The sequence below is a fragment of the Aphis gossypii genome, chromosome 3, assembly GCF_020184175.1.
Source record: "Aphis gossypii isolate Hap1 chromosome 3, ASM2018417v2, whole genome shotgun sequence".
Classification (NCBI taxonomy): Eukaryota; Metazoa; Arthropoda; class Insecta; order Hemiptera; family Aphididae; genus Aphis; species Aphis gossypii.
Window position 1 is genome coordinate 53,749,711 of NC_065532.1, and position 24,205 is coordinate 53,773,915.

Genomic DNA, 24,205 nt, shown 5'->3' on the forward strand with positions numbered 1-24,205 from the left:
GAGCGATTTTCGTACTTTTTGCCCAAGACTGTGTTTCGCGCGTGCCGTATCGTGTGTTTGCTGCCACAGTTGTTGTGCCATCCAAAAAATATGTCAGACAAGGTAAGATTTTCTTCCTTCACCTGTCCGTTTTCTTTTCTTGTAGGGGCGTGATAAATTGCATTTTTTCATAAACTAGTCTAAAATACACCACTCATGTATACTGTAGTACTAAAATCCGATACATATATTATAGCATTTTACTAAACCTAAAATATTGTCTGCTTGTAAACAACGATAATATTAGTATTATATACGTAGCATGTCAATATATGATATCATCGAACCGTTTCCACTTTTCAAATCAACTGGGGATGCTTTAATATACTTATATTCACTACTATGACATATATTTGAGCATATATCTGATAATTCTGTAACTGCAGTTACAAGTACGTGTGACAATTATTATACTACCCATATATACTATTTATTATGAAACGCGCACGTACATGGTATATAATATAATGAGATTTTTCGGGTTAAGGCCGGACGCGCACTAGTGTGTGTGTCTATGTCCTGGTGGGAGGGGTGGACACGCGCGATCTCCTGACGCCGCCGCTGACCAGACCGTCTGTCGGACCGTATCGGCATTGCACCTCGCACATTATAATGTATAAAGTTATTATCAAAATACACGCGTCGTCAGTGTGGTGGGCGTCTGACCTTGAACGGATGAGTTGTACTTCAAACCTGTGTGTGAGTGTGTGTACGCTGAGAAATCGAAACGAATTCACGAGCCGGTTGACGATCTCCGTGGTCGTTTTGTGACGTGTATTGCAAACGTATATACGTGTAAACGTATGTAGACGTTATACTATATACGATGGTCGATGATACCTACGTGTTTACCCGAGAAATCCACTAAAACTTTGAGTAATGCTATGACGTATTGTAGGTATTTTTTTTTATCAACTCATATTAATTGCTCTACTACGAATAGTATACGACAATATTGTTACACGAGTATACATAATATTATAATATTATGAATCCGGCGGATTTGATATTATTGATCATTTAAATTATTATTTTAAGTTCAAAATCATAAAGATACGCTTTGCAGTCTATGTGCCACCACGTGATAATAACTAAAAATTCATTGATAAATTTTTATACAGAGTGATTCATTAAGTGTGCTGTGTGCTCATCCTTTATTTTATTTAGAAGTTAATTCATTCAAGTTCTTGGAATTGTTTAATATATTTATAGATCATATTTTAAAATTCTAATTTTTTTTAGTACTTATTAAAGAGTGCCTTGTGATGATAAAAAATTTCTATTTTTCAAATGATAATCTTCTTTTTTTTATTGTAAATTATGGATAATTTGATTTTCCTAATTGACAATTTCAATGAATCTTTCTTCAGTTAATTCTCAGTTGTTGTAAATAGTTCTTAAAAGTTGTTTTACAAAATGTAAAAGTATATTAATATATAAGCTCTTTAAAATAGATTCTGTGTATTAAACTTGAACTTTTTTTACAAACTATAAATGTTGTATCTTAACAGGTTACCTACGGTGTCATTCACTTCTTAAATAGTAAAACAATTTCAAGAATTTGAAAATATGGTTTTAAAATATATATTTAAAATTGCAAAAATAGATTTTTTATTACTTTATTATTAAAGAAAAAATGCATAGTAGATAAATCCCGCTGTATATTATAATATGTATATATTTTTATTTATTATTATGTATATGCTTTCAAAGCTCGCGCTGTTAATGACGTCATATATTATGTATACATAATAGTATAATAAATATATTATTGTATTTTACTATGAACTTATTATTTGCTAAAAAATGTCCGAAAAACTGTTATTTGATGTAACATAACTATTGTGTATCATAACGTGCTTTGGAGTTCACTCTTCAAGATACGCGAATGATTATTATGAACGTATTGTGTTCAGTTATCTTTACAAATACTTCGTGTCTTTTTACGCTCTTCTATTTCTATATCAAGTGTTTAAGCGCACTTAAAATATGATAGATGGTATTATAAGTATTAAAATAATATTAAACTGTTAACCGAAAGTGGCTAATAGAATGTATTTTTATTTATTGTTGGTTTTGATACTTATTTTTTTTTAATGATTCGGGATAGTGGTCATAAGCTACTTCTTTAGGGTGCATATTTTTATAAATACACTATATTTTACTCTTATTATTGCATTTGATGTTTTAAATATTTTAAATACTATAATAATATACTATATAATATGTATTTAACACATTAACCTATAAGTGTAATTTATTGTAATCGTAAAACTCTATAATAATATACAGTGTGCAGTGCTTAGTGTTGACCTACCCTTAGGTTACCTGATTTAATTTGTGGCGACGTGAACATTACACAACGAGCCGCCCAAATTATTTACGATGTCGACAGCGTACAATAGGAAAAACCCATGTTCTAGAATATTCCACGATGGTCTCGCTAGAGTATACTCGGGGATGTTCTAGAACAAAGCGGAGCCTATAAATACCAGCTGATCAGATGCTCAATTTTCATTCCGTCAGTGACTACGTATCGCGACTTACCGTGTTATTCAGTTCGCAGTAATATTGTACGCGTAATTGGTATTTGTTTGTTATATTTCATTCTTGTAAATACATATCACAGTAATATAGTGCTTAATATTTTATAAATTGTGAGTGATTATTTATTACCATAAACCACAAATTGGTGACCTCGACGTGATGGAAAACAATGAATCGTCAGTAGCCAGAGTCGCGGTGAAAATTCCCGAGTTCATTTCGTCGGATCCCGAACTTTGGTTCGCCATGGTCGAGGGAAGTTTTGCCAGCGCAGGTATCAAGATCGACAGTACGAAATTTGGGTATGTTGTCGGCGCATTACCACCCAAATATGCGGTTGAAGTGAAAGATATCATAATGGCACCACCATCGGAAAACAGGTACGTAAAAATTAAACAAGAATTGGTCAAACGTCTCAGCGCATCCCAAGAAGAAAAAACTCGCCAACTATTGGAACGGGTCGAAATGGGTGATAGAAAACCATCGCAATTTTTACGCCATCTTCAAAGCCTAGCTGACACCTCCATTCCTGAAACACTGTTAAAAACGCTGTGGATGGGCCGACTACCGAAAAGTATTCAGGTAGCGCTGGCGATCGTCAAGGACTGCAAACTCGAGGACCTCGCAGCACACGCAGATAATATTGCAGACGCGTCTGGTCCTATGCTACCTCAGATCGCGGAATCAACTGTGAGTAATACTCTGGAAGCTACGTTAAATCTTAAGCTTTCACAGCTAGCGCTAGGGATTAATCAGGAAATCACGCGCGCTGAGAAAAGAAATCGCTGAGATCAACACCCGTCCTGCACGTGGGCGAAGCCCCGATCCTAGTGCCCATCGTTCAAGATCTCGATCACGAAGTCGTAATTCACACGGTGTCAATGGAATCTGTTGGTATCACTGGCGTTTTGGATCCAACTCCCAGAAATGTGTAAAGCCATGTACATATAAGTCGGAAAACTAGAAAGGCAATCACTGATGGCGGCCAGTGAGCCAATGCCATTTCCACGCCGCCTATTTCTAACCGATCGTGTCTCACGAATACAATTTCTTATTGACACTGGAGCCGATTTATGTGTATACCCACGCAGTGTGGTTCAAGGTCAACGAGATAAATCGGACTACTCCCTATCAGCAGCCAACGGACGACCATTGCCATTGTACGTACGGAACTATTACACTTGCTCTTGATTTCGGACTTCGTCGAGTTTTCACTTGGAGATTTGTGGTCGCGGATGTATCCAAGCCTATCATTGGTGTGGATTTTTTAAACCATTATAATCTTCTGGTAGATATACGTAATCAACGTCTCTTGGACGGTCTCACGCAACTCACTGTACAGGGTCAAGCTGCGAAATGCGACATACAATCCATCAAAACAGTTGTCGGACAACAAGGTACCATGACTTATTACAGGAGTATCCTGAGATAACCCGACCTGTTGGAGTAATCAAGGACATCAAACACAACACCAAACATTACATCCAGACGACACCAGGATCTCCCGTCGCGTGTAAACCAAGGCGTCTAGCCCCTGACAAACTCAAGGGAGCCAAAAAGGAGTTTGAGACTATGCTAAATTTGGGTATAGCTCGACCTTCTAAAAGCCCTTGGTCTTCACCACTCCACCTGGTTTCAAAGAACACTACGGACGCATGGCAACTCTGTGGAGATTATCGTGCACTTAATACTCGAACTATCCCAGACCGCTACCCAGTTCGTCACATCCAGGATTTCACACACTTCCTTCACGGAAAAAACATTTTCTCAACATCGATCTGGTAAGAGCCTATAATCAAATTCCTGTAGCAGAGGAAGATATCAATAAAACGGCCATAATAACACCATTTGGACTTTTCGAGTTTCCTTTTATGTCTTTCGGACTCAGAAACGCAGCTCAGACGTTCCAACGTTTTATTGACGAAGTACTCCGTGGACTTGAGTTTTGTTTCAGTTATATCGATGATATACTGGTAGCTTCTACTTCTGAAGAAGAACATATCAAGCACTTACAGATCATTTTCAATCGGTTACGTGAACTCTCTAGTAATCAACCCTTCCAAGTGCGTTTTCGGACAAAAAGAAGTCAAATTCCTAGGTTACCTTATTTCCACAGATGGCACACGTCCTTTACCTGACAGAATCGACGACATCTTGAAATACAAGAAACCGACATCAGCAAAAGGGTTACGACAGTTCCTGGGTATGATAAACTTCTATCGACGTTTTATACCCGAGCTTCAGAAGCACAAGCACCATTGAACGTCTTACTGGTTCCCAATCTCAAAGGCAAAACTCCTATCAACTGGACACCTGAAGCTACTGCTGCTTTCGAAAATTGTAAAGAAAAACTTGCCTCAGCCACGTTACTTGCTCATCCTCGCGACAATGCACCATTGGCCATTGTAAGTGATGCTTCTGACACCGCAGTGGGCGCGACTCTCCAACAATTCGTCAACACGGGATGGCAGCCTCTCGCATTCTTTTCAAAAAAAACTTTCAGTAACTGAATCTAAATACGGAGCCTACGATCGTGAACTCCTTGCTATCTATCTTGCTGTCAAACATTTTCGACACATGGTAGAAACTCGCAATTTTACCATTTTCACTGACCACAACCCATCACTTTCGCCTTTCAGCAGAAACTTGAAAAGTGCTCACCACGCCAATTTCGTCACCTAGATTATATCTCACAGTTTACTACAGACATAAGATATGTGCCAGGTAAACAGAACATCGTGGCCGACGCTCTCTCTCGAGTGGAAGTTCTTTCGGATACACTGGATTATACTGCCCTGGCTAAATCTCAACAAGAAGACGACGAATTAAAAACGTATTTACGGAGTGACACTGGACTACAGCTTAAGCAAATTCAAATGCCCGGCATGGATGTTCCTGTGTTTTGTGACACCATGACACCAACCGCCCGACCTTTCATTACAAAATCTTTTCGACGTGCTGCTTTTAATACTGTCCATCGTCTTTCACATCCAGGCATAAAAGCCACTACCAAGTTGGTAACACAACGCACCACTTGGTTCATTCCCTCAACCATCACAAAGATTCGAACATGTACATTTAGACCTCATCATTATGCCATATTCAGAAGGATTCCGCTACTGCCTTACGTGTATCGATAGATTTACTCGATGGCCGGAAGTGATACCTTTGGAGAACCAAGAAGCAGAGACTGTCGCCCGAGCATTTTATACACATTGGATTTCAAGATTTGGTACACCTCTTATTATAACGACTGATCAAGGGAGACAATTCGAATCAAACCTTTTCAAGTATCTAGGATATTTGACTGGTACAAATCACCTTAGGACTACGGCCTACCACCCTTCAGCAAACGGTATGGTAGAACGAAGCCATCGACAGCTTAAGGCCGCTATCAAATGTCACCAGAACAAACGGTGGACTGAAATACTCCCAACAGTCTTATTAGGCATACGAGCAGCTTGGCGCGAGGATCTGAAGTCCACATCCGCAGAACTTGTATTCGGAGAACCACTTCGTCTACCTGGTGAATTTCTCTCAACAAGATCAGATGACGCTAAGTTTGAGAACGCAGCAGAGTTCATCAAGGATCTTCGACACCAGATTCGCCAGATACAACCGGTAAATGGAACCTGCCACGGAGAAAAGAAAAATTTCATATTTAAGGACCTCGCCACCTCCAAACAAGTGTTTATTCGTCATGATGGACCGAAAAACTGTCTACAAATGCCGTACGACGGCCCATACCCAGTTGTAAGTCGCAATCGGAAAACCTTCTGCATTGATGTGAAAGGGAAAAAGATAACAGTGACTATTGATAGACTGAAACCAGCCTACATAATTGCTGATGACATACACGAGGAGGTTAGCTCCAGAAACATGAAACATGCCACACCCGAATCTATCGCAAATAAGGAACCAAAAACAGAAGAACCGACACCAGAAACAAAAGACAGGAAAACGCGTTCCGGTAGAAGAGTCCATTTCCCCGAACGTCTTCAAATAAGTTCCTGCTGACTCCATCACTGGTAGGGGGGTGATGTGGCGACGTGAACAATACACAACGAGCCGCCCAAATTATTTACGATGTCGACAGCGTACAATAGGAAAAACCCATGTTCTAGAATATTCCACGATGGTCTCGCTAGAGTATACTCGGGGATGTTCTAGAACAAAGCGGAGCCTATAAATACCAGCTGATCAGATGCTCAATTTTCATTCCGTCAGTGACTACGTATCGCGACTTACCGTGTTATTCAGTTCGCAGTAATATTGTACGCGTAATTGGTATTTGTTTGTTATATTCATTCTTGTAAATACATATCACAGTAATATAGTGCTTAATATTTTATAAATTGTGAGTGATTATTTATTACCATAAACCACAAATTTAATACATATAATATAAGTTCCCTATTTTAATAAGAAATCATCATTATGGGATACATCAAGAAATAGTTATAAATACTTTTAATATTATAAATATTAATAAAAATAGTTCAAAATGTTTTTTTTATTTTTTATTTTAAATCACTTTTACTGATACCCTTCAAATTATTATCAGTTGTAGTAGGTATTCTATATAATGTAAACTATCTGTACATAGTAGGTTCATACTTCAATACTTGTATGTAGAACCCGTTTACACGACTATTATAGTAAACATGTATTAAAAATGTCTGCAAGCGTTTATTACATACTCAAGTAGAAAATTAACTGATTATTTTTTATTTATCTAGTCTTGTCGTTGATCATTTATGTATCAACTTTAATAAAATATAATCTAAGACACAACCAACGAGTAGGTATAATAACTAATATTATACATTTTTTTTTCATATTAATTTTATATTTTATTTATAACTATATATTTCTATGGCAGATCTTTAAAATATATACAAGTTTAAAAAGATTATTAGTACCTCTAGTAATACTTCCTACAATAAAAAATTTATTACAGTATAAAAATACAAAATAATAATATGTACATTATTCTGAAATATTTCGTTGGTATTTAATTTAAATGCACTTCCATATTTTTGTTCTCATATTAATTTTCTCATTTAGGTACCTACGGACCTATAAAAAGTAATATTTGTATATGCAGATTTGACTCTTTAACTTCATAGGTTACTTAATTATTTTTATTTAAAATGTTAAGGATCTTTACTACTTTTAAAAACATTAGTTAAAAAAAGACTTAAACCTATATTATGATATCGAATTGGTTGCTTATTATCGTATTAATATGGTATATACCCAGCATCTCTGTTACGAATCATTTTCTTTGTATAATTTTTTAGCAAAAAAAAATTCAACTTTTTTAACATTCTGTAATATTTATTTATAGTGGTATATTAAGGATTTTCCCATGGAAGGGAGGGGTTAGAATAAATGTTTTTACCTATAGGTACAGAGATAAATAGGGGCTGTCTATGAATTTGTATATGTTTTACACACCTACATTAATTTCTATCGAATAAAAAATAAGAGCACAATATTATACTTATTATAAACTTATTATTTTTAACTTATTAAAATTGAAATTATAACTTTTTATGATCTCGTGTCGGTATCATTGTTTGTCGTTTTGTGATTATGAGATAATTTATAAAAATGGTTTCGCAGGAAAGAAACTACTAAACAATTAAATTTATGTACAATATTAGATAATATTTGTTATTTAGTAATGTTTTTATTTTTTATATTATCAATAAAAAACTTATTATTTTTTTTTAAATTCATTATTTCTCAAACATAAATAACTTATTATGTTCATACTTTATAGTACTAAAAAATAAAACTATGACACAACAAAATATTATCTTCTATATTGTGTATAAATGTGGTTTTTAACTATGACTCTAGTCTGAGTATTTTTGTTCTCACAAAAAAATTTCTTAACAATTTATGGGAGTAAGGCATTCTCTTAATAACAATAATAATATTTTGTGTAGTGTTTTTGGCTAAAATTAGTTCAATATTTTAGTTCGTATTATCAATAGATAAATGTATATTTAAATATCAATGTAAATAAATTATAAAGATATAAAATATCCTTAGAAATATTTAATATAAACTATAAAGGCTAACCACTGACCAGTTACCATCTTTACCCAGAATCGTTTTCCTCATGCAATTATTTATCTTTAAATTAACATTTTAAATTAAAAACGTCCATTACAGTAATCTATTAATTAAAGAGCTAAACCCGAATGCTAAAACCCTATATACTGCAGAACGGTTTTCACGGTTTTTGGTTATGAGTATAGTTTGTCGACTCGTGTAATGCAGATGCAATGTTTATAAAGAAATTTTAAATAAGTATAGGTATACTTCTTTAAGTTTATTTATCCATAATATTGTAAATTATGTTTATAGTTTTATTATATGGTCTTTAGTAACGAGTGAGTTGGGCTTATAAAATAATTTCATGAGTAATGGTCGGTCAAGACATTTGTTTTAAAAGGTTCATTTTAAAATATCTGCTTAGACTGCGCATATTAGTCGCTTGCTTTAAGTCATGCAACGGTGGACAAGTTAAAATATTTAAATACATAATATGAGTTATAACTTATTTCTAAATTACCACCAGTCGGATTCTCTGATAAGTGGGAACATAATATAAATACCTCTTTGAAAACAATGGACAATGAGTCATGTGTATTTGCGTAAACTCACGTCTCGAACGAACACAATCTAATGGGTGTGTGTATAGTATAAAATTTATAATATAGAGTTCACCGTTTTATCCGAAAACCTTTTATTGTTTTCACTCCTATGCCTACAATATATTATACCTACTTTAGATATAATAAATTATTATAATTTTTTTTCTCTCTAGGTAATGGTTTATTTCTCGCCAACGAACACATTATGTATTATGTATGCTATGTGTAAGACTAACGTTATAACGGAAGTAGCTCGATTTATAGATTTTAAATAAAATTCAGTAATGCGTAAGTGCGCCTGTATCGATCTTATATTATATTTCTGAAAGATTCGATAGGTTAATTCTACATTTCATGGGTCCGAAAAGAAAAGCCAATTTTTCACGAGATAATTTCTTTTATGATTACACTACTATTGGTTTTTAAAGTATTACGATATACTTCATCAATGAAATAAAAATGTTTTGTTTTAAAGAAAATATTGAAAATATATATATTATATATTAATGAAAAACCATATTTTGGATAAAATTATTCATATAATATATATTTTATGATGACGATGTATAATTTTAATAGTAATTTAAAATAAATGGGAACGAGACAAACATTTATATTATACTCGTCAACTATTTACTGTCCATTAATAATCATAATATTAAAACCATAAGCAAATAATAATCGCTGACACTGTGAAAATGTTACTCAGTAAAATTATAATTCCGCGAATTTTAAGCGTTGGACGATGACGTGCTTGAAATAAATTTCTTTTTCTAAATGAGACGTATTTATAGAGACTACCAACTAGAGAGACGCTGCGTAATATCTGCAGCGCTTTGACGGATCAGCATTAGACTGGATGTGTAGTTTTAATTACAAGAAAATAAAAAAATATAATATTGTACACAAACATAATGATAATACTCTTAATATGTCAATAATAATATTTCTTCATCGTTATTAACGGTTATTGTAACTTGAATTTCTCGATATTTCCAAATTAATTTTCAAATGGCTGAGTTTTCACACAAATTACTCTTAAAAATTAAAAAAAAAAACCTATTTTTTATTAGAAAAATTCATTGAAATATTGTAATAAATTATATATATATATATATAATATATATATATATATTATACAATAAAATAAACAAATAATAAACTATATTACTATAGTATTCCGTTATTCCTGCTGTAATGGATAGGTTAAATTTTATGACACATTGAATTTTGTAGGATATTATATTCAAATTTATACTAGTAATTTATTTTTCTAAAAATCGTTTTGTATAAATTTTGCAAAAAAAAAAAAAAATTGTATTCATCATATTTTTTCATATAGTAGGTATATTATTAGTGGTTAATAACTTAAAAGTGAATACCTACTTAATATCGAATTATTGTAGAATGTAGTTTGAAGAATAGATTCATGCTATAAATAATATACTTTAAAAATGTTATTGTTTGTAATAATATACATTAAAGTAAAAAGCTTAAAGTCTTTACGAACAATATTTTTTAAGTACAACCAAATAATTAAAATTATTATTTACGATTCTAAATTTAAATTTAAATGTATACTGCTTATCTAATATACGTTGAAAGAATTGTCCTAAAACTTATAATATCTGTACAAATAAAATGTATATTATTATATATTTCATTCTCGTATTTTCACGGACGTGGTGGATCGCCATTAGAGTAAAAGGTTGTCCTTGCATCAAACCTGAACAAAATTGTTCTCGCTCTCTTTCTCTCTCTCTCACTATTTCATTTCTCTCATGCGCTCATTCACTTTATACTACAAATACGTATACCTATATCCACCGAAGAGATCGAACCATGCCCATATACGGTCGTCAATGTCCAACCGAATGCGGTGACGTCACTGCAGTATCACGTGCCAAAGTGTCAACGCTGGTTCTCATTATACCTGCAGGATAGGATACTGCCGAAATCTTGTTTATTTTATGTTTTTTAAATTTATAATTTGTATGTTATTTGAGTGTCCTGTGACTATAATAACTTTTTTCAGCTGAGTCCTACTTTTTTGGATTTAAACTGTTAAGTAAATGTCTTTTTAGGATCTAAATTATTATTATAACGAGTAGTTTATTTAAGATTTGTGATAATAGGTTTAGGTGTCTATCTAAACTTTAGTACTTAGGAATATTATACTTAGATATATAATTATTAAATGTGAAATACATGTTTCAAAGTCAAAAATCATTTTCAAGTCATAAATAATTTAATGGGGATGATTAAATGCTTGGATTCACTTTATACATAGTACCACTTTATTTTTTACATGTTCCGTTTTGTTTCCGTTTCAGGGAGCTGTAGCTGATGAGGTGTACGAAGGAAGACCGTGTTTGGAATGCCACGACAACTGTGCAGGATTCGCGCCACACCCGTGGAGGTAAAAAAAATAAATATGCTTAACATAAATACGACCAAGTCCACGTGTATATATGTATGGTAGATACTAGAAGCTAGATATAAATGCTGGCTACATATATTGGGTTCCACCGAATGGTAAATTAAATCAAATTGATTCAAAAGTGAAATACAGGCATACAGTATAGACAGGCAAGGCTGACTACTTTTATTGATTCACATCATCAATGATGAACTCTCAAAAAACTAATTAGATTAAAACTGAAAAATTATGTATGTCCAAAATGGCTAAGAATAGCAGGTTAACATATTGATGGGAAAATAAAAAAATAAAAATGAAATTTACTAATAAAGTAGGTAGTTAATTTGTAGAACATTCGTTAAAATTGTAACCTATATTTAAGTATTGTTCTGTGATGGTTCTATTATTATAGTTTTGAATTCTGAGGTTAGTTAATAATAAGTAATATTCAGTGACTGTGTGAGTCCGTTCGTTTTTTTAGTTCCGTATTACATCAATGTCTAAATAAAGTTATACTGTTATAATTTAAAAGTAGACTACCTACAAATAGTAAATCTCATACTATCAAACTTGCTAATTTATTTTCTGCCGTCTAAATGATTATCTAAATTTAAAAAATCATTGTAACCCCAAAAAACACAATTATATCAATATTATATAGCTTTCATTTTAATAGCTAGATTTTTCAAAGTAACTTCACGACTTTTGTATACTTGCTGTATACAATTATTAATATAGTGGAAGAAAGTGGTAATAATATCATATTTTCATTTAATTTTTTAATTTTATTATTATCATTTATCATATAAAATTAATACAAATTATCGAAAAATCACTGTTAAATCTATTATAGTGAATAATATTATCGCCGTAATAATCTATATTGCATTAATTTCATGACATCATAATATTATATAAAAACTCATACATCGATTAAAATGTCAACATCAGTACGTAAGAAATAATTTTCAGTAATTGTTTTAACCATTTTGATAATATAGTGAATTCTATGTTTTTATCAATAAGTGGCCAACAGCTATCTGACCGAATACACTTGGGGTAAATTTCATTGAAGTTAATTAGAATAATTGCAATTTTTATGTAATACACTTTGATTGTAAAATTATCATATAATTATGTAGTTTAAATCTCGCTTTTAAATATTACGAAAAATATATAATTAGTATTAGATATCTTTGGTATACCTACATTTAAAAATTACCAATTTTCTTCTTCTAAAAATAATGAAAAACTTTTAATCATTTGGTTTTTTGCAAATCGTATGTGTTGTCGTGACCACATTTAGGCGTTATATGTTATAACTTATGAGTGCTGACTATTTGGTTTATTATAATTTATCACACATAACAATATGCATAATATTATCATACAAGTAATTAATATGACGGTGAAATGAACAATTTCATTATTTACATCTTGCATGTTAAATGATGTCATACATCGTATATTGTTTATGAACTTCGTAAAAGGATGTAAACGTAACTTCTATTTATGATAAATAATTTACCTTTAAATTACGCAAACATTAGACAGCGGAACATTTCGATTTTCTTGTTTAGTCAAGACTTTGAATTACCATCAACACGAACCTTTTAAAATATTATGTTGTATTCTATCAAATAAATAAAAGACTGGATTGATTTACGAAATCACCATGTGTCTGTAATTTATACAGCATTGTTTGGTTATTAATAAATTAACTATTAGTTGTCAAAACTGTAATCGGACAGGTTTAATTGAACCACGACCACGGTCAATAGCAATGACGTTGAACAAACGTCAATCAATGAATACTACGAGACTGACTGTGAATCGTATCTTCGATCGTGTTTTTTTTCATTAAAGAAACTATCAAGAATTATTATAGTAATAATAAATAATAATTATACGTTTTACCAAATTATATACTACATAGTATTATGGTTTACGACGGGGGATACGTCGTCTATGGAGTATTTGAAGTACGGTCATGAGAGGGGAATTGGTGGTTGAAATATTACGACTTGATATTTATGGAGAGTTTCACCTCAAAGTCCTGTATTAATTACTTTTTTGATATTTTTTAACGGTAATATTCAATTTTTTGTTTTGTTTAATGCAAATTTGGTGACTTCTTTATTATACTTATTTACATACAATTAAAAGTCAAGGCCCAACTTCCAAGGTGGGTAGTGTAGTAGTAGTATTATTATAGTGTAAAATAATATTGCACGAGCACGACTATGTTATATAAATATATTATTATACATTGTACAAATAAACTACAGAGATACCTATCTATTTAAGGTATCGTATACAATATAATTCATAAGCTATTAAGTGGTATTCACCACGTTGTTATATAAGTACCGTATATTATTACCATACAACATCGTGCGTATACCTATGTTTAGTTGTATTAGAGCTGAAAATATTAGATATTGTGGGTTGCAGGGTGATTTTTATTTTAACGCCTCCTTTAATACACTAGACTTGTATAATATTCTCGACGCTACATGCACTCATTCTCGTATTCTCTGTTTTATTAGATGTTATATTTGTGTTCTAAATATACGTTTAACATTTCCAATTCGGATTTGTTGTTTTTTATATATGAGTTAAATAGTAAATTTAGCGTGTAAAAATCTTTTAGTTAGTTCTTTTCCATATTTCAATTTTCAAATAGTCTGAGTTGTTATAGTTATAATTGTTATAACTTTCTATTTAAATATAATAGGTATAACAATTTGAGATTATTGAATACTGTTACAATTAGAAAAAAATATTTTTATCTTTTACTTAACCTCTTTATTGTATAAACCAGTCATGTTATTAGTTATTATAAAATGATGTATGCATTTAAACACGTCATAGTCTAATTATTATTTCTGAAACATCTTTGTTAATTATTTCTTCGTATTTTTGAGATGGGGTTTTGGCCGCAGTTCGGCAGTTACCTAGGTATCATTAAACCAAAATTGACGTAAATGGTATAATAACATTGTGTAATGTCATGAATTATGATTATGGCGTTTTAGTAAAATGCTCAACTGGCAGACTGACGATGCTTGTGTCTCGTCCAAGTACGCATGGATAATAATATTATAACTTCGAATAACGTACAGTAAATTTTGCATACATTCAAAAATATAATTTCGTTAGCCTAAAAATATATCTTGCCGAGAGTTTGTATTAAAATAAAATTAAAATAACAAAAATATCAGAAATAGTGACACGAATCGTTGGCAGGTGCGCAGCGTCCCTCTGTTTATAATAATATAATAATATGTATAATTTAACGTTATACGATGTATTATTATTATTATTATTACTGTCGTATGTGGTGTGACGTACCTACCTCAGGCAAAATATTGTTATTATTATTGCTACCATCGTTTGGTGTGTTGGCCGTCAGCCACGTGTCGCGTAAACGGCTCGGAGCGAATTCGCGCGCGTGGACTGCACCGGAAGCGCCCCGCCCCCACCCCGGTCTGACCAGGCGGTATACACGCACTTCCGGTCGCATCCGGTCTCGTAAATAACCGTTTACGGAACTGTTTTCGCCGCCCAGCGATTACCCGTACCTATGTGCACACGCACAGCCACACACGCACAATATGCACGTCTTTACCTAACAAGATGTAGAAAACCTGTGCCGACGACAACGACGGCGGCAGCGCAGGCTGTTTTATTTTATATTTCATGTTGGTCGCGTTTGCAGTTGGCACTCGGCGTCGACGGCGAGCGCGTACAAAAATAAACGACGGTGGTCGGCCGAGCCGAGCTGACGCGGTAAATAATATCATATAATAGTCCGGTACCGCCGCTACACGTATGTCCGAAGTAATATATTATTATTATTATTATTGTTATAAGTTATAAAGTACAAACCTACACAATAATATAAATCTTGGAACATTATATTCTATTATTTGAGGTCGCGAAGTTCTAATAGTGATAGTGCGCCGCGACGTGATTTTGACAACTCTGCTGCAAGACTGATTGTATATTGTGATATTGTTACAAAAACTTCGTCACCGCTGCCGCCGCCGTGTATATTATAATTGTCACTTTTCGTTTTCATCGCCACCCCTGTGTCATGTGACAATATGAGTTGTATACATCTTGGTGTGTCGATTACATAACGTTATTATAATATTAGCCAGCCAACAGGTAAGACGACCGATCACTATCCTTCCTTCCGGTTACGACCTCCACAAATCTTTCATTCATTCGTTTTCCACAAACGGAATTCTTCGAACGTTTTTAGACGACATTATTTCTATACGCAATATTTAAATTAAGTTCATACCTTTTTACCTGTTTAGCCCTATATGTTCCAGTAGAGACTGTAGTTTTGACCATTTTAGCAAGTGCAGCGGTAATCAATAACATAATAAATGCATTCTTGATTTATTCTAGTATCTAGTCTGTAGTTATAGATTTATTGTTGATTATTTATTTAATTTCGAAACTTGTCGGTTAGTAACTATACACCAAGTGCGAAGACTAAAACTGGTCTATTATACATTGATTTGGAGTTGCAAAGTAAAATTATTATATTACGATTTCGGATTCAGACGTTAAGTGTATCTAATAGGAAGTAAATCCGAGACCGTCCGAGACGATCACAAAAAGATCGCGAGATTTTAACATATAAGTAGTTCAGTTTCTGTATATTTATCTACAAATACAAGCATATAAATTCACACTAATATAAAAGTATCGTTTAGCTGTTTTTATCTTTCGTATTAACGTGTTTGACCTATTGACCTAGGGAAATATAATAAAATCAACGTAAAGATGTTAGTCGCATGATCTACTGCTTATAATATCGGATTTTATTAATTTTATTCATTGGTGCAATAGGAAATGAAGTGAATAGGCGGATGAAGTTGATGTATAATTATTAAGAGCTGTTTTACAAATGGTAAAAATTATATTTTATAACTAGGCTTAAAATTACTATTTACGTATAATTTTACATCCTTAACAGAGTCAAAATTGTTTTAATTTTTAAGAACAATTTAACATTTTATTTTTTTTAATGATTTATGAAAAATTGTATTATCTATGTATATATATGTATAACATTATATATTTTAATTAACAAGTTTTGATTTAATTTTAATTTTATATTTCTGTCTTTTAAATAAATAATTTATTTATGATTTTATCTAAATTTACATCACTTTCATATCAAGAATAGCCAAATATGAAAGATAGTTTTACAGTATACTCGTTATGCCAACTGTTTGCGTCAATGAATCAAACATTTTTCTTGACTTACTATCGAAATTTATTTGGGGATGTTTCCGAAACATTAAATTTTTTTGATTGTGAGAAGAGGAGGTGGTTATATCCTACCTATAGTTGTATGTATGTAGGACCGAGTTAGTATTGATTATAAATTTACACATTTACAATAGTACTCAATGCGATAAAGTGTTAATATTACATATAATATATTATATAAGAACGGTGGACACTGGAGATAGATTTTACATAGGTACCTATATAGATACGAATCGGTATTAGCTAAAATAGGCATGTTCTTGTCATTCTACAGTCTCGATGCAAGTAGACGATGTATTAATATCTTAATCATTTAATGGATAGCTGCAAGACACTATATACCGCGCAAAGTGGATATATTGTAAGTTTTGACCTAAGTACACTATATTAATAATATTATTAATATTATAATCGGATATTGAACCAAGCCCTACATATTATAGTGTTTCGAATTTTTATGCGAAGTTTATGACCTGAGAATGGACGAAATGGCTATAAAATATTATACGACCTCGAGTATATTATACTTAACATTATATTATAATATAATATTACGAAGAGAAATAAAATGCGTCACGTATGGTTATATACAGTGCACTCGTGGATTAATACAAAATAAAAAACTGCGATAAGAGTCATATGTCTATTACTATTGTACAGTCTAAATCTATGTCAGTCAGTAGTGTATAACTAAGGAAAATGGCTTAGTCTCCTCCCAGCCCTTTTCTATCATTAAAATAGTATCTGACATTTTTTTTTAGTTATTTTCATGTTATAAATAAATATATTTAAATATTACTAATTAATGTTTAAAAGAACTGGTGAAAAAGTAATAATGGGTGTGTAATAGTATTTTGAGTATTCAATTTCTGTGATTGACCATCTTCCGTAGTGCCGTAAACAGAAAAAATAAACGCCCTAAAATAAAATCTAAAATGTATTATAGTACACATAGGTGTGGAGTGGAACTCTAAAATTTATTTTAAATCAACAGAAATGGGGAGAGCTGTAGTATCTTATACAACATTTTAACCCTAAATAAGTCAATGGTTCTGACGTTCAGATAACATATTTATAATATTGTAGGTATATCAAATTTGAATAATAACTTATATTGTACAATGGTTAGTAGCGTATCCGGAGTTCGATTAAGAGCAAGTATGATAATAGCTAGTACCACTTTTCATATAAATAATCTTATGAATTGTTTTAACTCATCTAATAATACGCTTGGGTGAAAGCTATCCATCTAACGAGTCATATTAATAAACTTCTTGAATTTTTGTTTTCTTAACAGTGAATATAATTGTTTGTGTTTTATTAAATGCTTGAAATTGATAAATTTATTATTGTTAATACATTTCTAAGTACTAAGTTTATAAAAAATAAGATATAACTTCCATCGTCGTCTCGTGATGCCATGTAATTTAGATTTCAATACTATAATGTGCGACTTTGTATACGGTTGAAATCGTAAACATCGAGTTCGAAATTTAAATGCGTTCTGGTGGTGTTGGGCTTACTAATTATATTAACCACGTATACATATAAAATACAACAGATATTTCTTAATTTAGATTTGTGTTTGTGCTATTATTTTATTTCACGGTTTATTTTATATACGTGACGACGAGTGATGTAGGCCATAGATGTACGCAATTAATATGATGTCGAATAAAGACAACGAAGACAAAACAAAGCGCTTGATCGATTTTAAAACAATAATAAAACCATTGCAATCCGTCCTTCAGGAGTGTTGTATTGATCGAATGTAGTTCATCGAGGTTTTGTGTTAAATTCCGAAAAAAATCGGTACGTCGCCTTTTATCGTACACAACCGTACTATTTCAAAAAAACTTAAAAAAGTTAAATTTAATTATAACAGTCAACCTCATACTATATCATTATAATGTATAATTTATTATATAATATTATAATATACTAATATGACATGAAGTTGTGTCTTGTATAGAACTTACTGTGGTTTTAGCGAGTGTACGCCGTACAATAATATTATACCGATCGTTACGTCTCTAAGTGAACATTGTAAAAAGTTCCTATACCTATGTGTGGATAAATAACGTAGGTATATCAACTTTTTTTTTTAGACTGCAGTCTACTAATAACTGTATAACTGTATTTCACGTCACAATTGTATAAGTCATATGAACACACTTAGTAACAACACTATAATACTATATGGTTATAAATTAAAATACATACAAACGAAAGTTGTTAAATGACAAGATGTGATGTTTAAGAATGTTGAAAATCAACTATATATTGAATTATAATAAACCTTCATTTTATACTGGATGATTCTATTATCACTGTCCAATTATTCTCTCGATACCTAGTATTATGGTTTTGAGAATATTTTTATTTTTATCATTTAAGTTGGAAATACTTAAAAGTTACTGGACAGATATCAAAATGACTGATGAATATTTGATTTAATTACTTTAAAAATTATTAAAAATATAATATTAAGAAATCAGAATTCAGAATTTGAAATTAAAAATGATATGTCATAAAAAAAAATATATATTAATAAGCAATAATATTAAAAAAAGATCATTTTTTATATTTTTAATACATTTTTGTTTTTCAAAAACTATGTATTTGAATGACCAACTATAACAACAATTTACCGAGAAAATTATTATTTGATATAACAATAAAAAAAATCAGTTTGTACCATATTATTAACCAAGGATAATACAAAAAAGGATGAGAAAACGCTGTTAGATATTTAATGTTTGCATTTAAAAAAGTTGTGAGGTGCATCATGACATTTTACCGCGATGGTCATAAACCATAGTGAGATTATATTAGTTTCTATAATTCCAGTCAAAAGTCTTACTTGCATTATATTTATGTATTACTAACATGTCCTAAATCTATATCTTTATTATAAACATATGTAAGCGCGATTACTGTATATTATGGGTTTTGCGTCTATATAATAATATTATAAAGGTTAACTTGCGAAAATACGAACAACTGTCGGACTTAACATTTTTTAAATATGTATACTTTATTCATTATAAAAACAAGCCAATATAAAATAATACTAATAACAATACAAATGATTAACAATGCAGGTAATTTAAAATGTACATACATATTAAATGGGTATACACACCACGCGTAGTCCAAGTACAACACACGCGTACCTGCAGTATTTATTATATTATAATAAAGTATAAAAATATAATTATATGATTTTTTTTTAGTAAAATAAGATTCTACGCGTACTATGTTGGGGAAGGAATGGAAAATAACGTATATATAATATATTAATAATCGTATTATATTATGTATTATGACCGAGCGACGACAACGGTGCTCGTTGTAGCAATATGATAACGCTATTGTGATAATATAGTATTACGTTTATAATATGTTATCATTGTCGTCGTTGTCGGTACTGGCCGCGCACCGGATATCGGATGCCCCAGCGGCGGTGGAGAGTCGCCGGCTTTACGGACGCCGATTTAAAAGTCGAACGCGTCGTTGCTGGGCTTCCTGTATCCTGTGTTTCCGCTATCGGACCGGCTAACCACCGCGTTGAAACCTGTTTCTGGGTCGGCGGTGTACTCAACCAACCTCATGGCGCCATCGGGTTCCAGAACACTGTACGCTCCCTTGACCACGTCACCCTCTCGTGCTTCCCATTGGCTCTTCACGTCGTACGTTTCTGGATCGTGAACCGCGTAATCGAACTTGTACGCTTTGGGTGCCTGTCATATAAACACACGAGTGTCGTTGTCGATTATTTGAGTTATCTTCACGACATTATAAAAAATGTCGTCGTCGTCATTGTTATAATTATTACAGCATAATATATTGTTATTATTATAATTATTTATCACACTTATCGAACATGGCGACGGACGGACAAAATAAATCTTTGTAGTCTAAGTCCCCCTCTAAATTGCGTTTTTATCGTTGGGTGATCAGACGTTGGTAGACAAATCGGACAAAAACATTAGGCACTCCACACTCGCACCACTATCGCAGTTTGGTAAAATAACCAGAATGGTCGATGGTGTGTGAGTGTTTACTGGACCGTTGAAGATAGTGATAACAGCGATAACAATGAAAGAAACGAACGAGATCGCTCGTACAATATACCGTATTGTATTCAAGACGGTTACGGCCGGTATACGATTATAAATATCATTATTTTCCGACCAGACAATATTATTATTACTGCCGCAATACCTATTAGTTGACGTAGGTTTATAATGCGACGATGGTGTTGCTTAACCATAGCACTTTACCAGCTGTTCCGGTCCGTTAGGAATACTGCGCACCTATTTATACGTTATCGTGTATGACATTGTTGTTGTTATATTTTTGAGTTATTTACCCGGCTGGGTGATCGTGTAATGTAATTTTTAGTCGATTTAACCGAAAACGAGCTGTCGTACAGGTCGTTGCCGCGTGTAACCGATACTATAACAATACGATGGAATGTCGTGTGAAAAAATGATAGTATATCGTATTCAACAAACTAAATCGGTTATTGCGAGCGAAAAAATGCAAATTGAGTATAGCCATTATTGGCAGAAAATACATTGATATCAACTAGAATATTTAACGTGCTTATAGCTATTGTCGGTGGTGGATTGTTATTACTTATTAGTTGTTGGGGTAGCAAATGCCGTCAAAGCTCCAGACTACCAAATTAGGTTAATCTGTCTCTTGTGTGTAGATGTTTTGTTGAGAATATAATAATAATATAACAGTTTTGCGTCATAAATAAATGATACTATGCTGTTGTGATTAAAAAAAGTTTAGTTTTAGCGGAAAAAGAGGTAGATCAATGGTAACATCTGTGTAAATAATTCAAAATATTAAACACTTAAAACAAGACATATTATACTCCAATTAAAAATTACGTGTTTTTTAGATATTTGAAAGCTATGATGTCTGTAGAAATGAGTTATGATAAACAGTTATAACAGTTTTGGGTGGGTATTTTTTAAATATGGTTTTACAGTTACATTAACAATCAATTTACATTAGTTGGTAATAATGATGTATGCTTAATAACAAACAGATAGGATCGAGTTTCCAATAATTCAAATATATGTAACAAGATAGTCTACTTACGTAATTTTCCGCAGACTCTGAACTTTGGGATCGGGGTCCTCCTTCAACGAAAATCGGTATGGCCATGGTGCACGCCGTCATTACGCTCAGCGCTGCTAAAATCTAGAAAACACACACGTACACCGCAGATATACGACGGTATCAGTATATAAACACGACGCGAAAAACTAACAGCGAAAGACAACGAGAGACCAAAATAATATTATGCATAATAGCCTGGGCTCAAGATTTAGTAGTCTTTAAAACAATTATTCAAACATGTTCACTTAAAAAAGGTTAAATATTCAATTGGATTGAACTATGTTATTATAAATAATATGAAATAATGAAAGTTTTAAAAATATGTAAAACATGATGTTTTTAATGTTTTTCTTTTTACATTTATCACAGCAGTGAAAATAGAAAATATGTTTTCTTGTTAGTATTCAAAGAAATGCATGTTATTTGAGAAAACACTTTTTAAACGAATTTCCAAATGTAGACAATCGTACATCGAAAAAATATAAATGTTATTGTTAGATGATTTTGTTCAAACATTTGACTTTGTTTATAAATTATTTAAAACATTCCAAAAGTTATTAAATGTCCAATGGGGCATACAAATTGTACATAAAAAAAACAAAATATGCAAAAATAATTTTGAAATCTGAAATTATGATATATAGGAACTACTAATAAACAGAGTATTAAGTTTAAACAGTTTATTGAGTTCCGAGCACTGACATAGTAAATCATGATAAAAGTTTACTCACTTGACACGACCTCATGATGTAGATGCGGTGATTGTGTATGATGATGGGTTTCACAATCGTATACTGTTGTCGCAATGGAAATATGTGAAGTAAAATACGTTATTATAATATATGCGATATATTATTATTATTATATTTTATCGTTTTAAATAATAGTAGTCGAAACCCGAACTATTGAACACTGATAACATGCAAGTCCCGGTCTGGGATTTTATACATTTTTCGAACGTCCCCCACGTCGTAAGTCTCTACCACCACCGCGGCAGCTGGTCATTTTCCGACACACGTTTTTAGAATTGGACACGCGACACCGACGACGTAATCCTCTACTGCTAAGAAAACGGGAGACGGCGGCAGGGCACTCGAATGCCAAGGTCGGCGTCTGAGCGGTTTTCACATCGTCACAGCGTTTTCTCGCCGGAGATGTGGGTCAACGCGCTGTAGCTGCAGTTACGCCAGTGGAAATATTTGAAATTATAAAACTGAAGAGTTTGTACTCATATTTAGATGCACTAATCTTAGAAACTGCTGGATCGATTTCAATATGATTTATATCAATAGATTTCTTAAGACTTGGATTTGGATTGGTGGTGTTTTTAGCTTATTATTTCTAACTCTTTAGATTTATAAGAGTGGCTTACACGTAATTTTCGTTTTAGTTCACGAAAATCAAATTATTATTTGTTTATATTCTATGATAGGTTGTAATGGGTTACAGATGTACAATTTAAAAAAAAAATAATTTATCACTATGCGTTGCTATAAAATATATTTTTTAAGTACCTAAAAGTAAATAATATTAAATTTATTGTTTATTTTTCAAATGTAAAACAAAATGCAATGCTTTTATACTTTTAGTTTTTGGACTTAAAAATATTCAACTAATTTTGATGGAAGTTTCAAAAATTATTCTTAGAAATATTAAAAAATGTTGTAGAATAGTTTAAACCTTGTTCGAAAATATACCGAGTGCTATAGTGCCATATCTACCACAGGTTAGATTAGGCACATCTTAGTTGAATTAGTTGACAAAATGAGGTAAACCGATGTTGATAAGTCAGTGAATTGTGGTATACATTAAAACCGAGACACATTGATATATTGTCGTATTATACTTATACTATGTTCGTTTATTTTGGGTAAATGTATAAATCCTAAAAAACCGAAAATTCAAATCAAATGCATAACATGTACACTGTAGCTAGTCTATATTTTAAGTGTTGTACCTACATTAACAATATGACCGATAATAGTTAATCATTCTTGTATATTTAATAAAAACACAGCCGTTATCATGATTTATATTTAAAATATGAAAACTTAAGTACAATTTAAAACAATGTCATTATGGTTTGTACGTCCTC

At 32.0% G+C, this 24,205-nt stretch overlaps 3 protein-coding genes across 5 annotated transcripts in view; 2 read left to right on the plus strand and 1 right to left on the minus strand.

The window, feature by feature from the left end:
• The window catches only part of LOC114125128 (four and a half LIM domains protein 2), a 95,804-nt gene that overhangs the window by 2,707 nt on the left and 68,892 nt on the right, over positions 1-24,205 (plus strand). The window contains exons 1-2 of one of the 3 annotated variants that reach the window (XM_050204605.1): positions 76-102; positions 11,588-11,673. In XM_050204605.1, coding sequence (XP_050060562.1) covers positions 91-102; positions 11,588-11,673 — 98 coding nt within the window. In that variant the 5' untranslated portion in view covers positions 76-90. Of the gene's footprint in view, positions 1-75; positions 103-11,587; positions 11,674-15,589; positions 15,847-24,205 lie in introns of those variants that run through there. The other 2 variants (XM_050204604.1, XM_050204602.1) reach the window with 2 other exon arrangements.
• Positions 5,602-6,886, plus strand: LOC126551415 (uncharacterized). The gene has a single exon (XM_050204609.1). It carries the CDS (start codon positions 5,677-5,679, stop codon positions 6,598-6,600), a length of 924 nt encoding a protein of 307 aa, XP_050060566.1. The 5' UTR covers positions 5,602-5,676; the 3' UTR covers positions 6,601-6,886.
• LOC114125133 (cuticle protein 19-like) lies at positions 19,981-23,043 on the minus strand. Its single transcript, XM_027988648.2, has 3 exons — positions 22,842-23,043; positions 22,090-22,191; positions 19,981-20,711 (listed from the first exon to the last, which is right to left on the minus strand). Exons 1-3 carry the CDS (start codon positions 22,854-22,856, stop codon positions 20,466-20,468), a joined length of 363 nt encoding a protein of 120 aa, XP_027844449.1. The 5' UTR covers positions 22,857-23,043; the 3' UTR covers positions 19,981-20,465.

Excerpts from the sequence above, each read along its gene's own strand:
- LOC126551415 (XM_050204609.1), top strand. The coding sequence starts at position 5,677 with ATGCCATATTCAGAAGGATTCCGCTACTGCCTTACGTGTATCGATAGA.
- LOC114125133 (XM_027988648.2), bottom strand. Across the intron at positions 20,712-22,089 it reads CAGAGTCTGCGGAAAATTAC|GCACCCAAAGCGTACAAGTT; the intron begins GTAAGTAGACTA and ends TTTATATGACAG.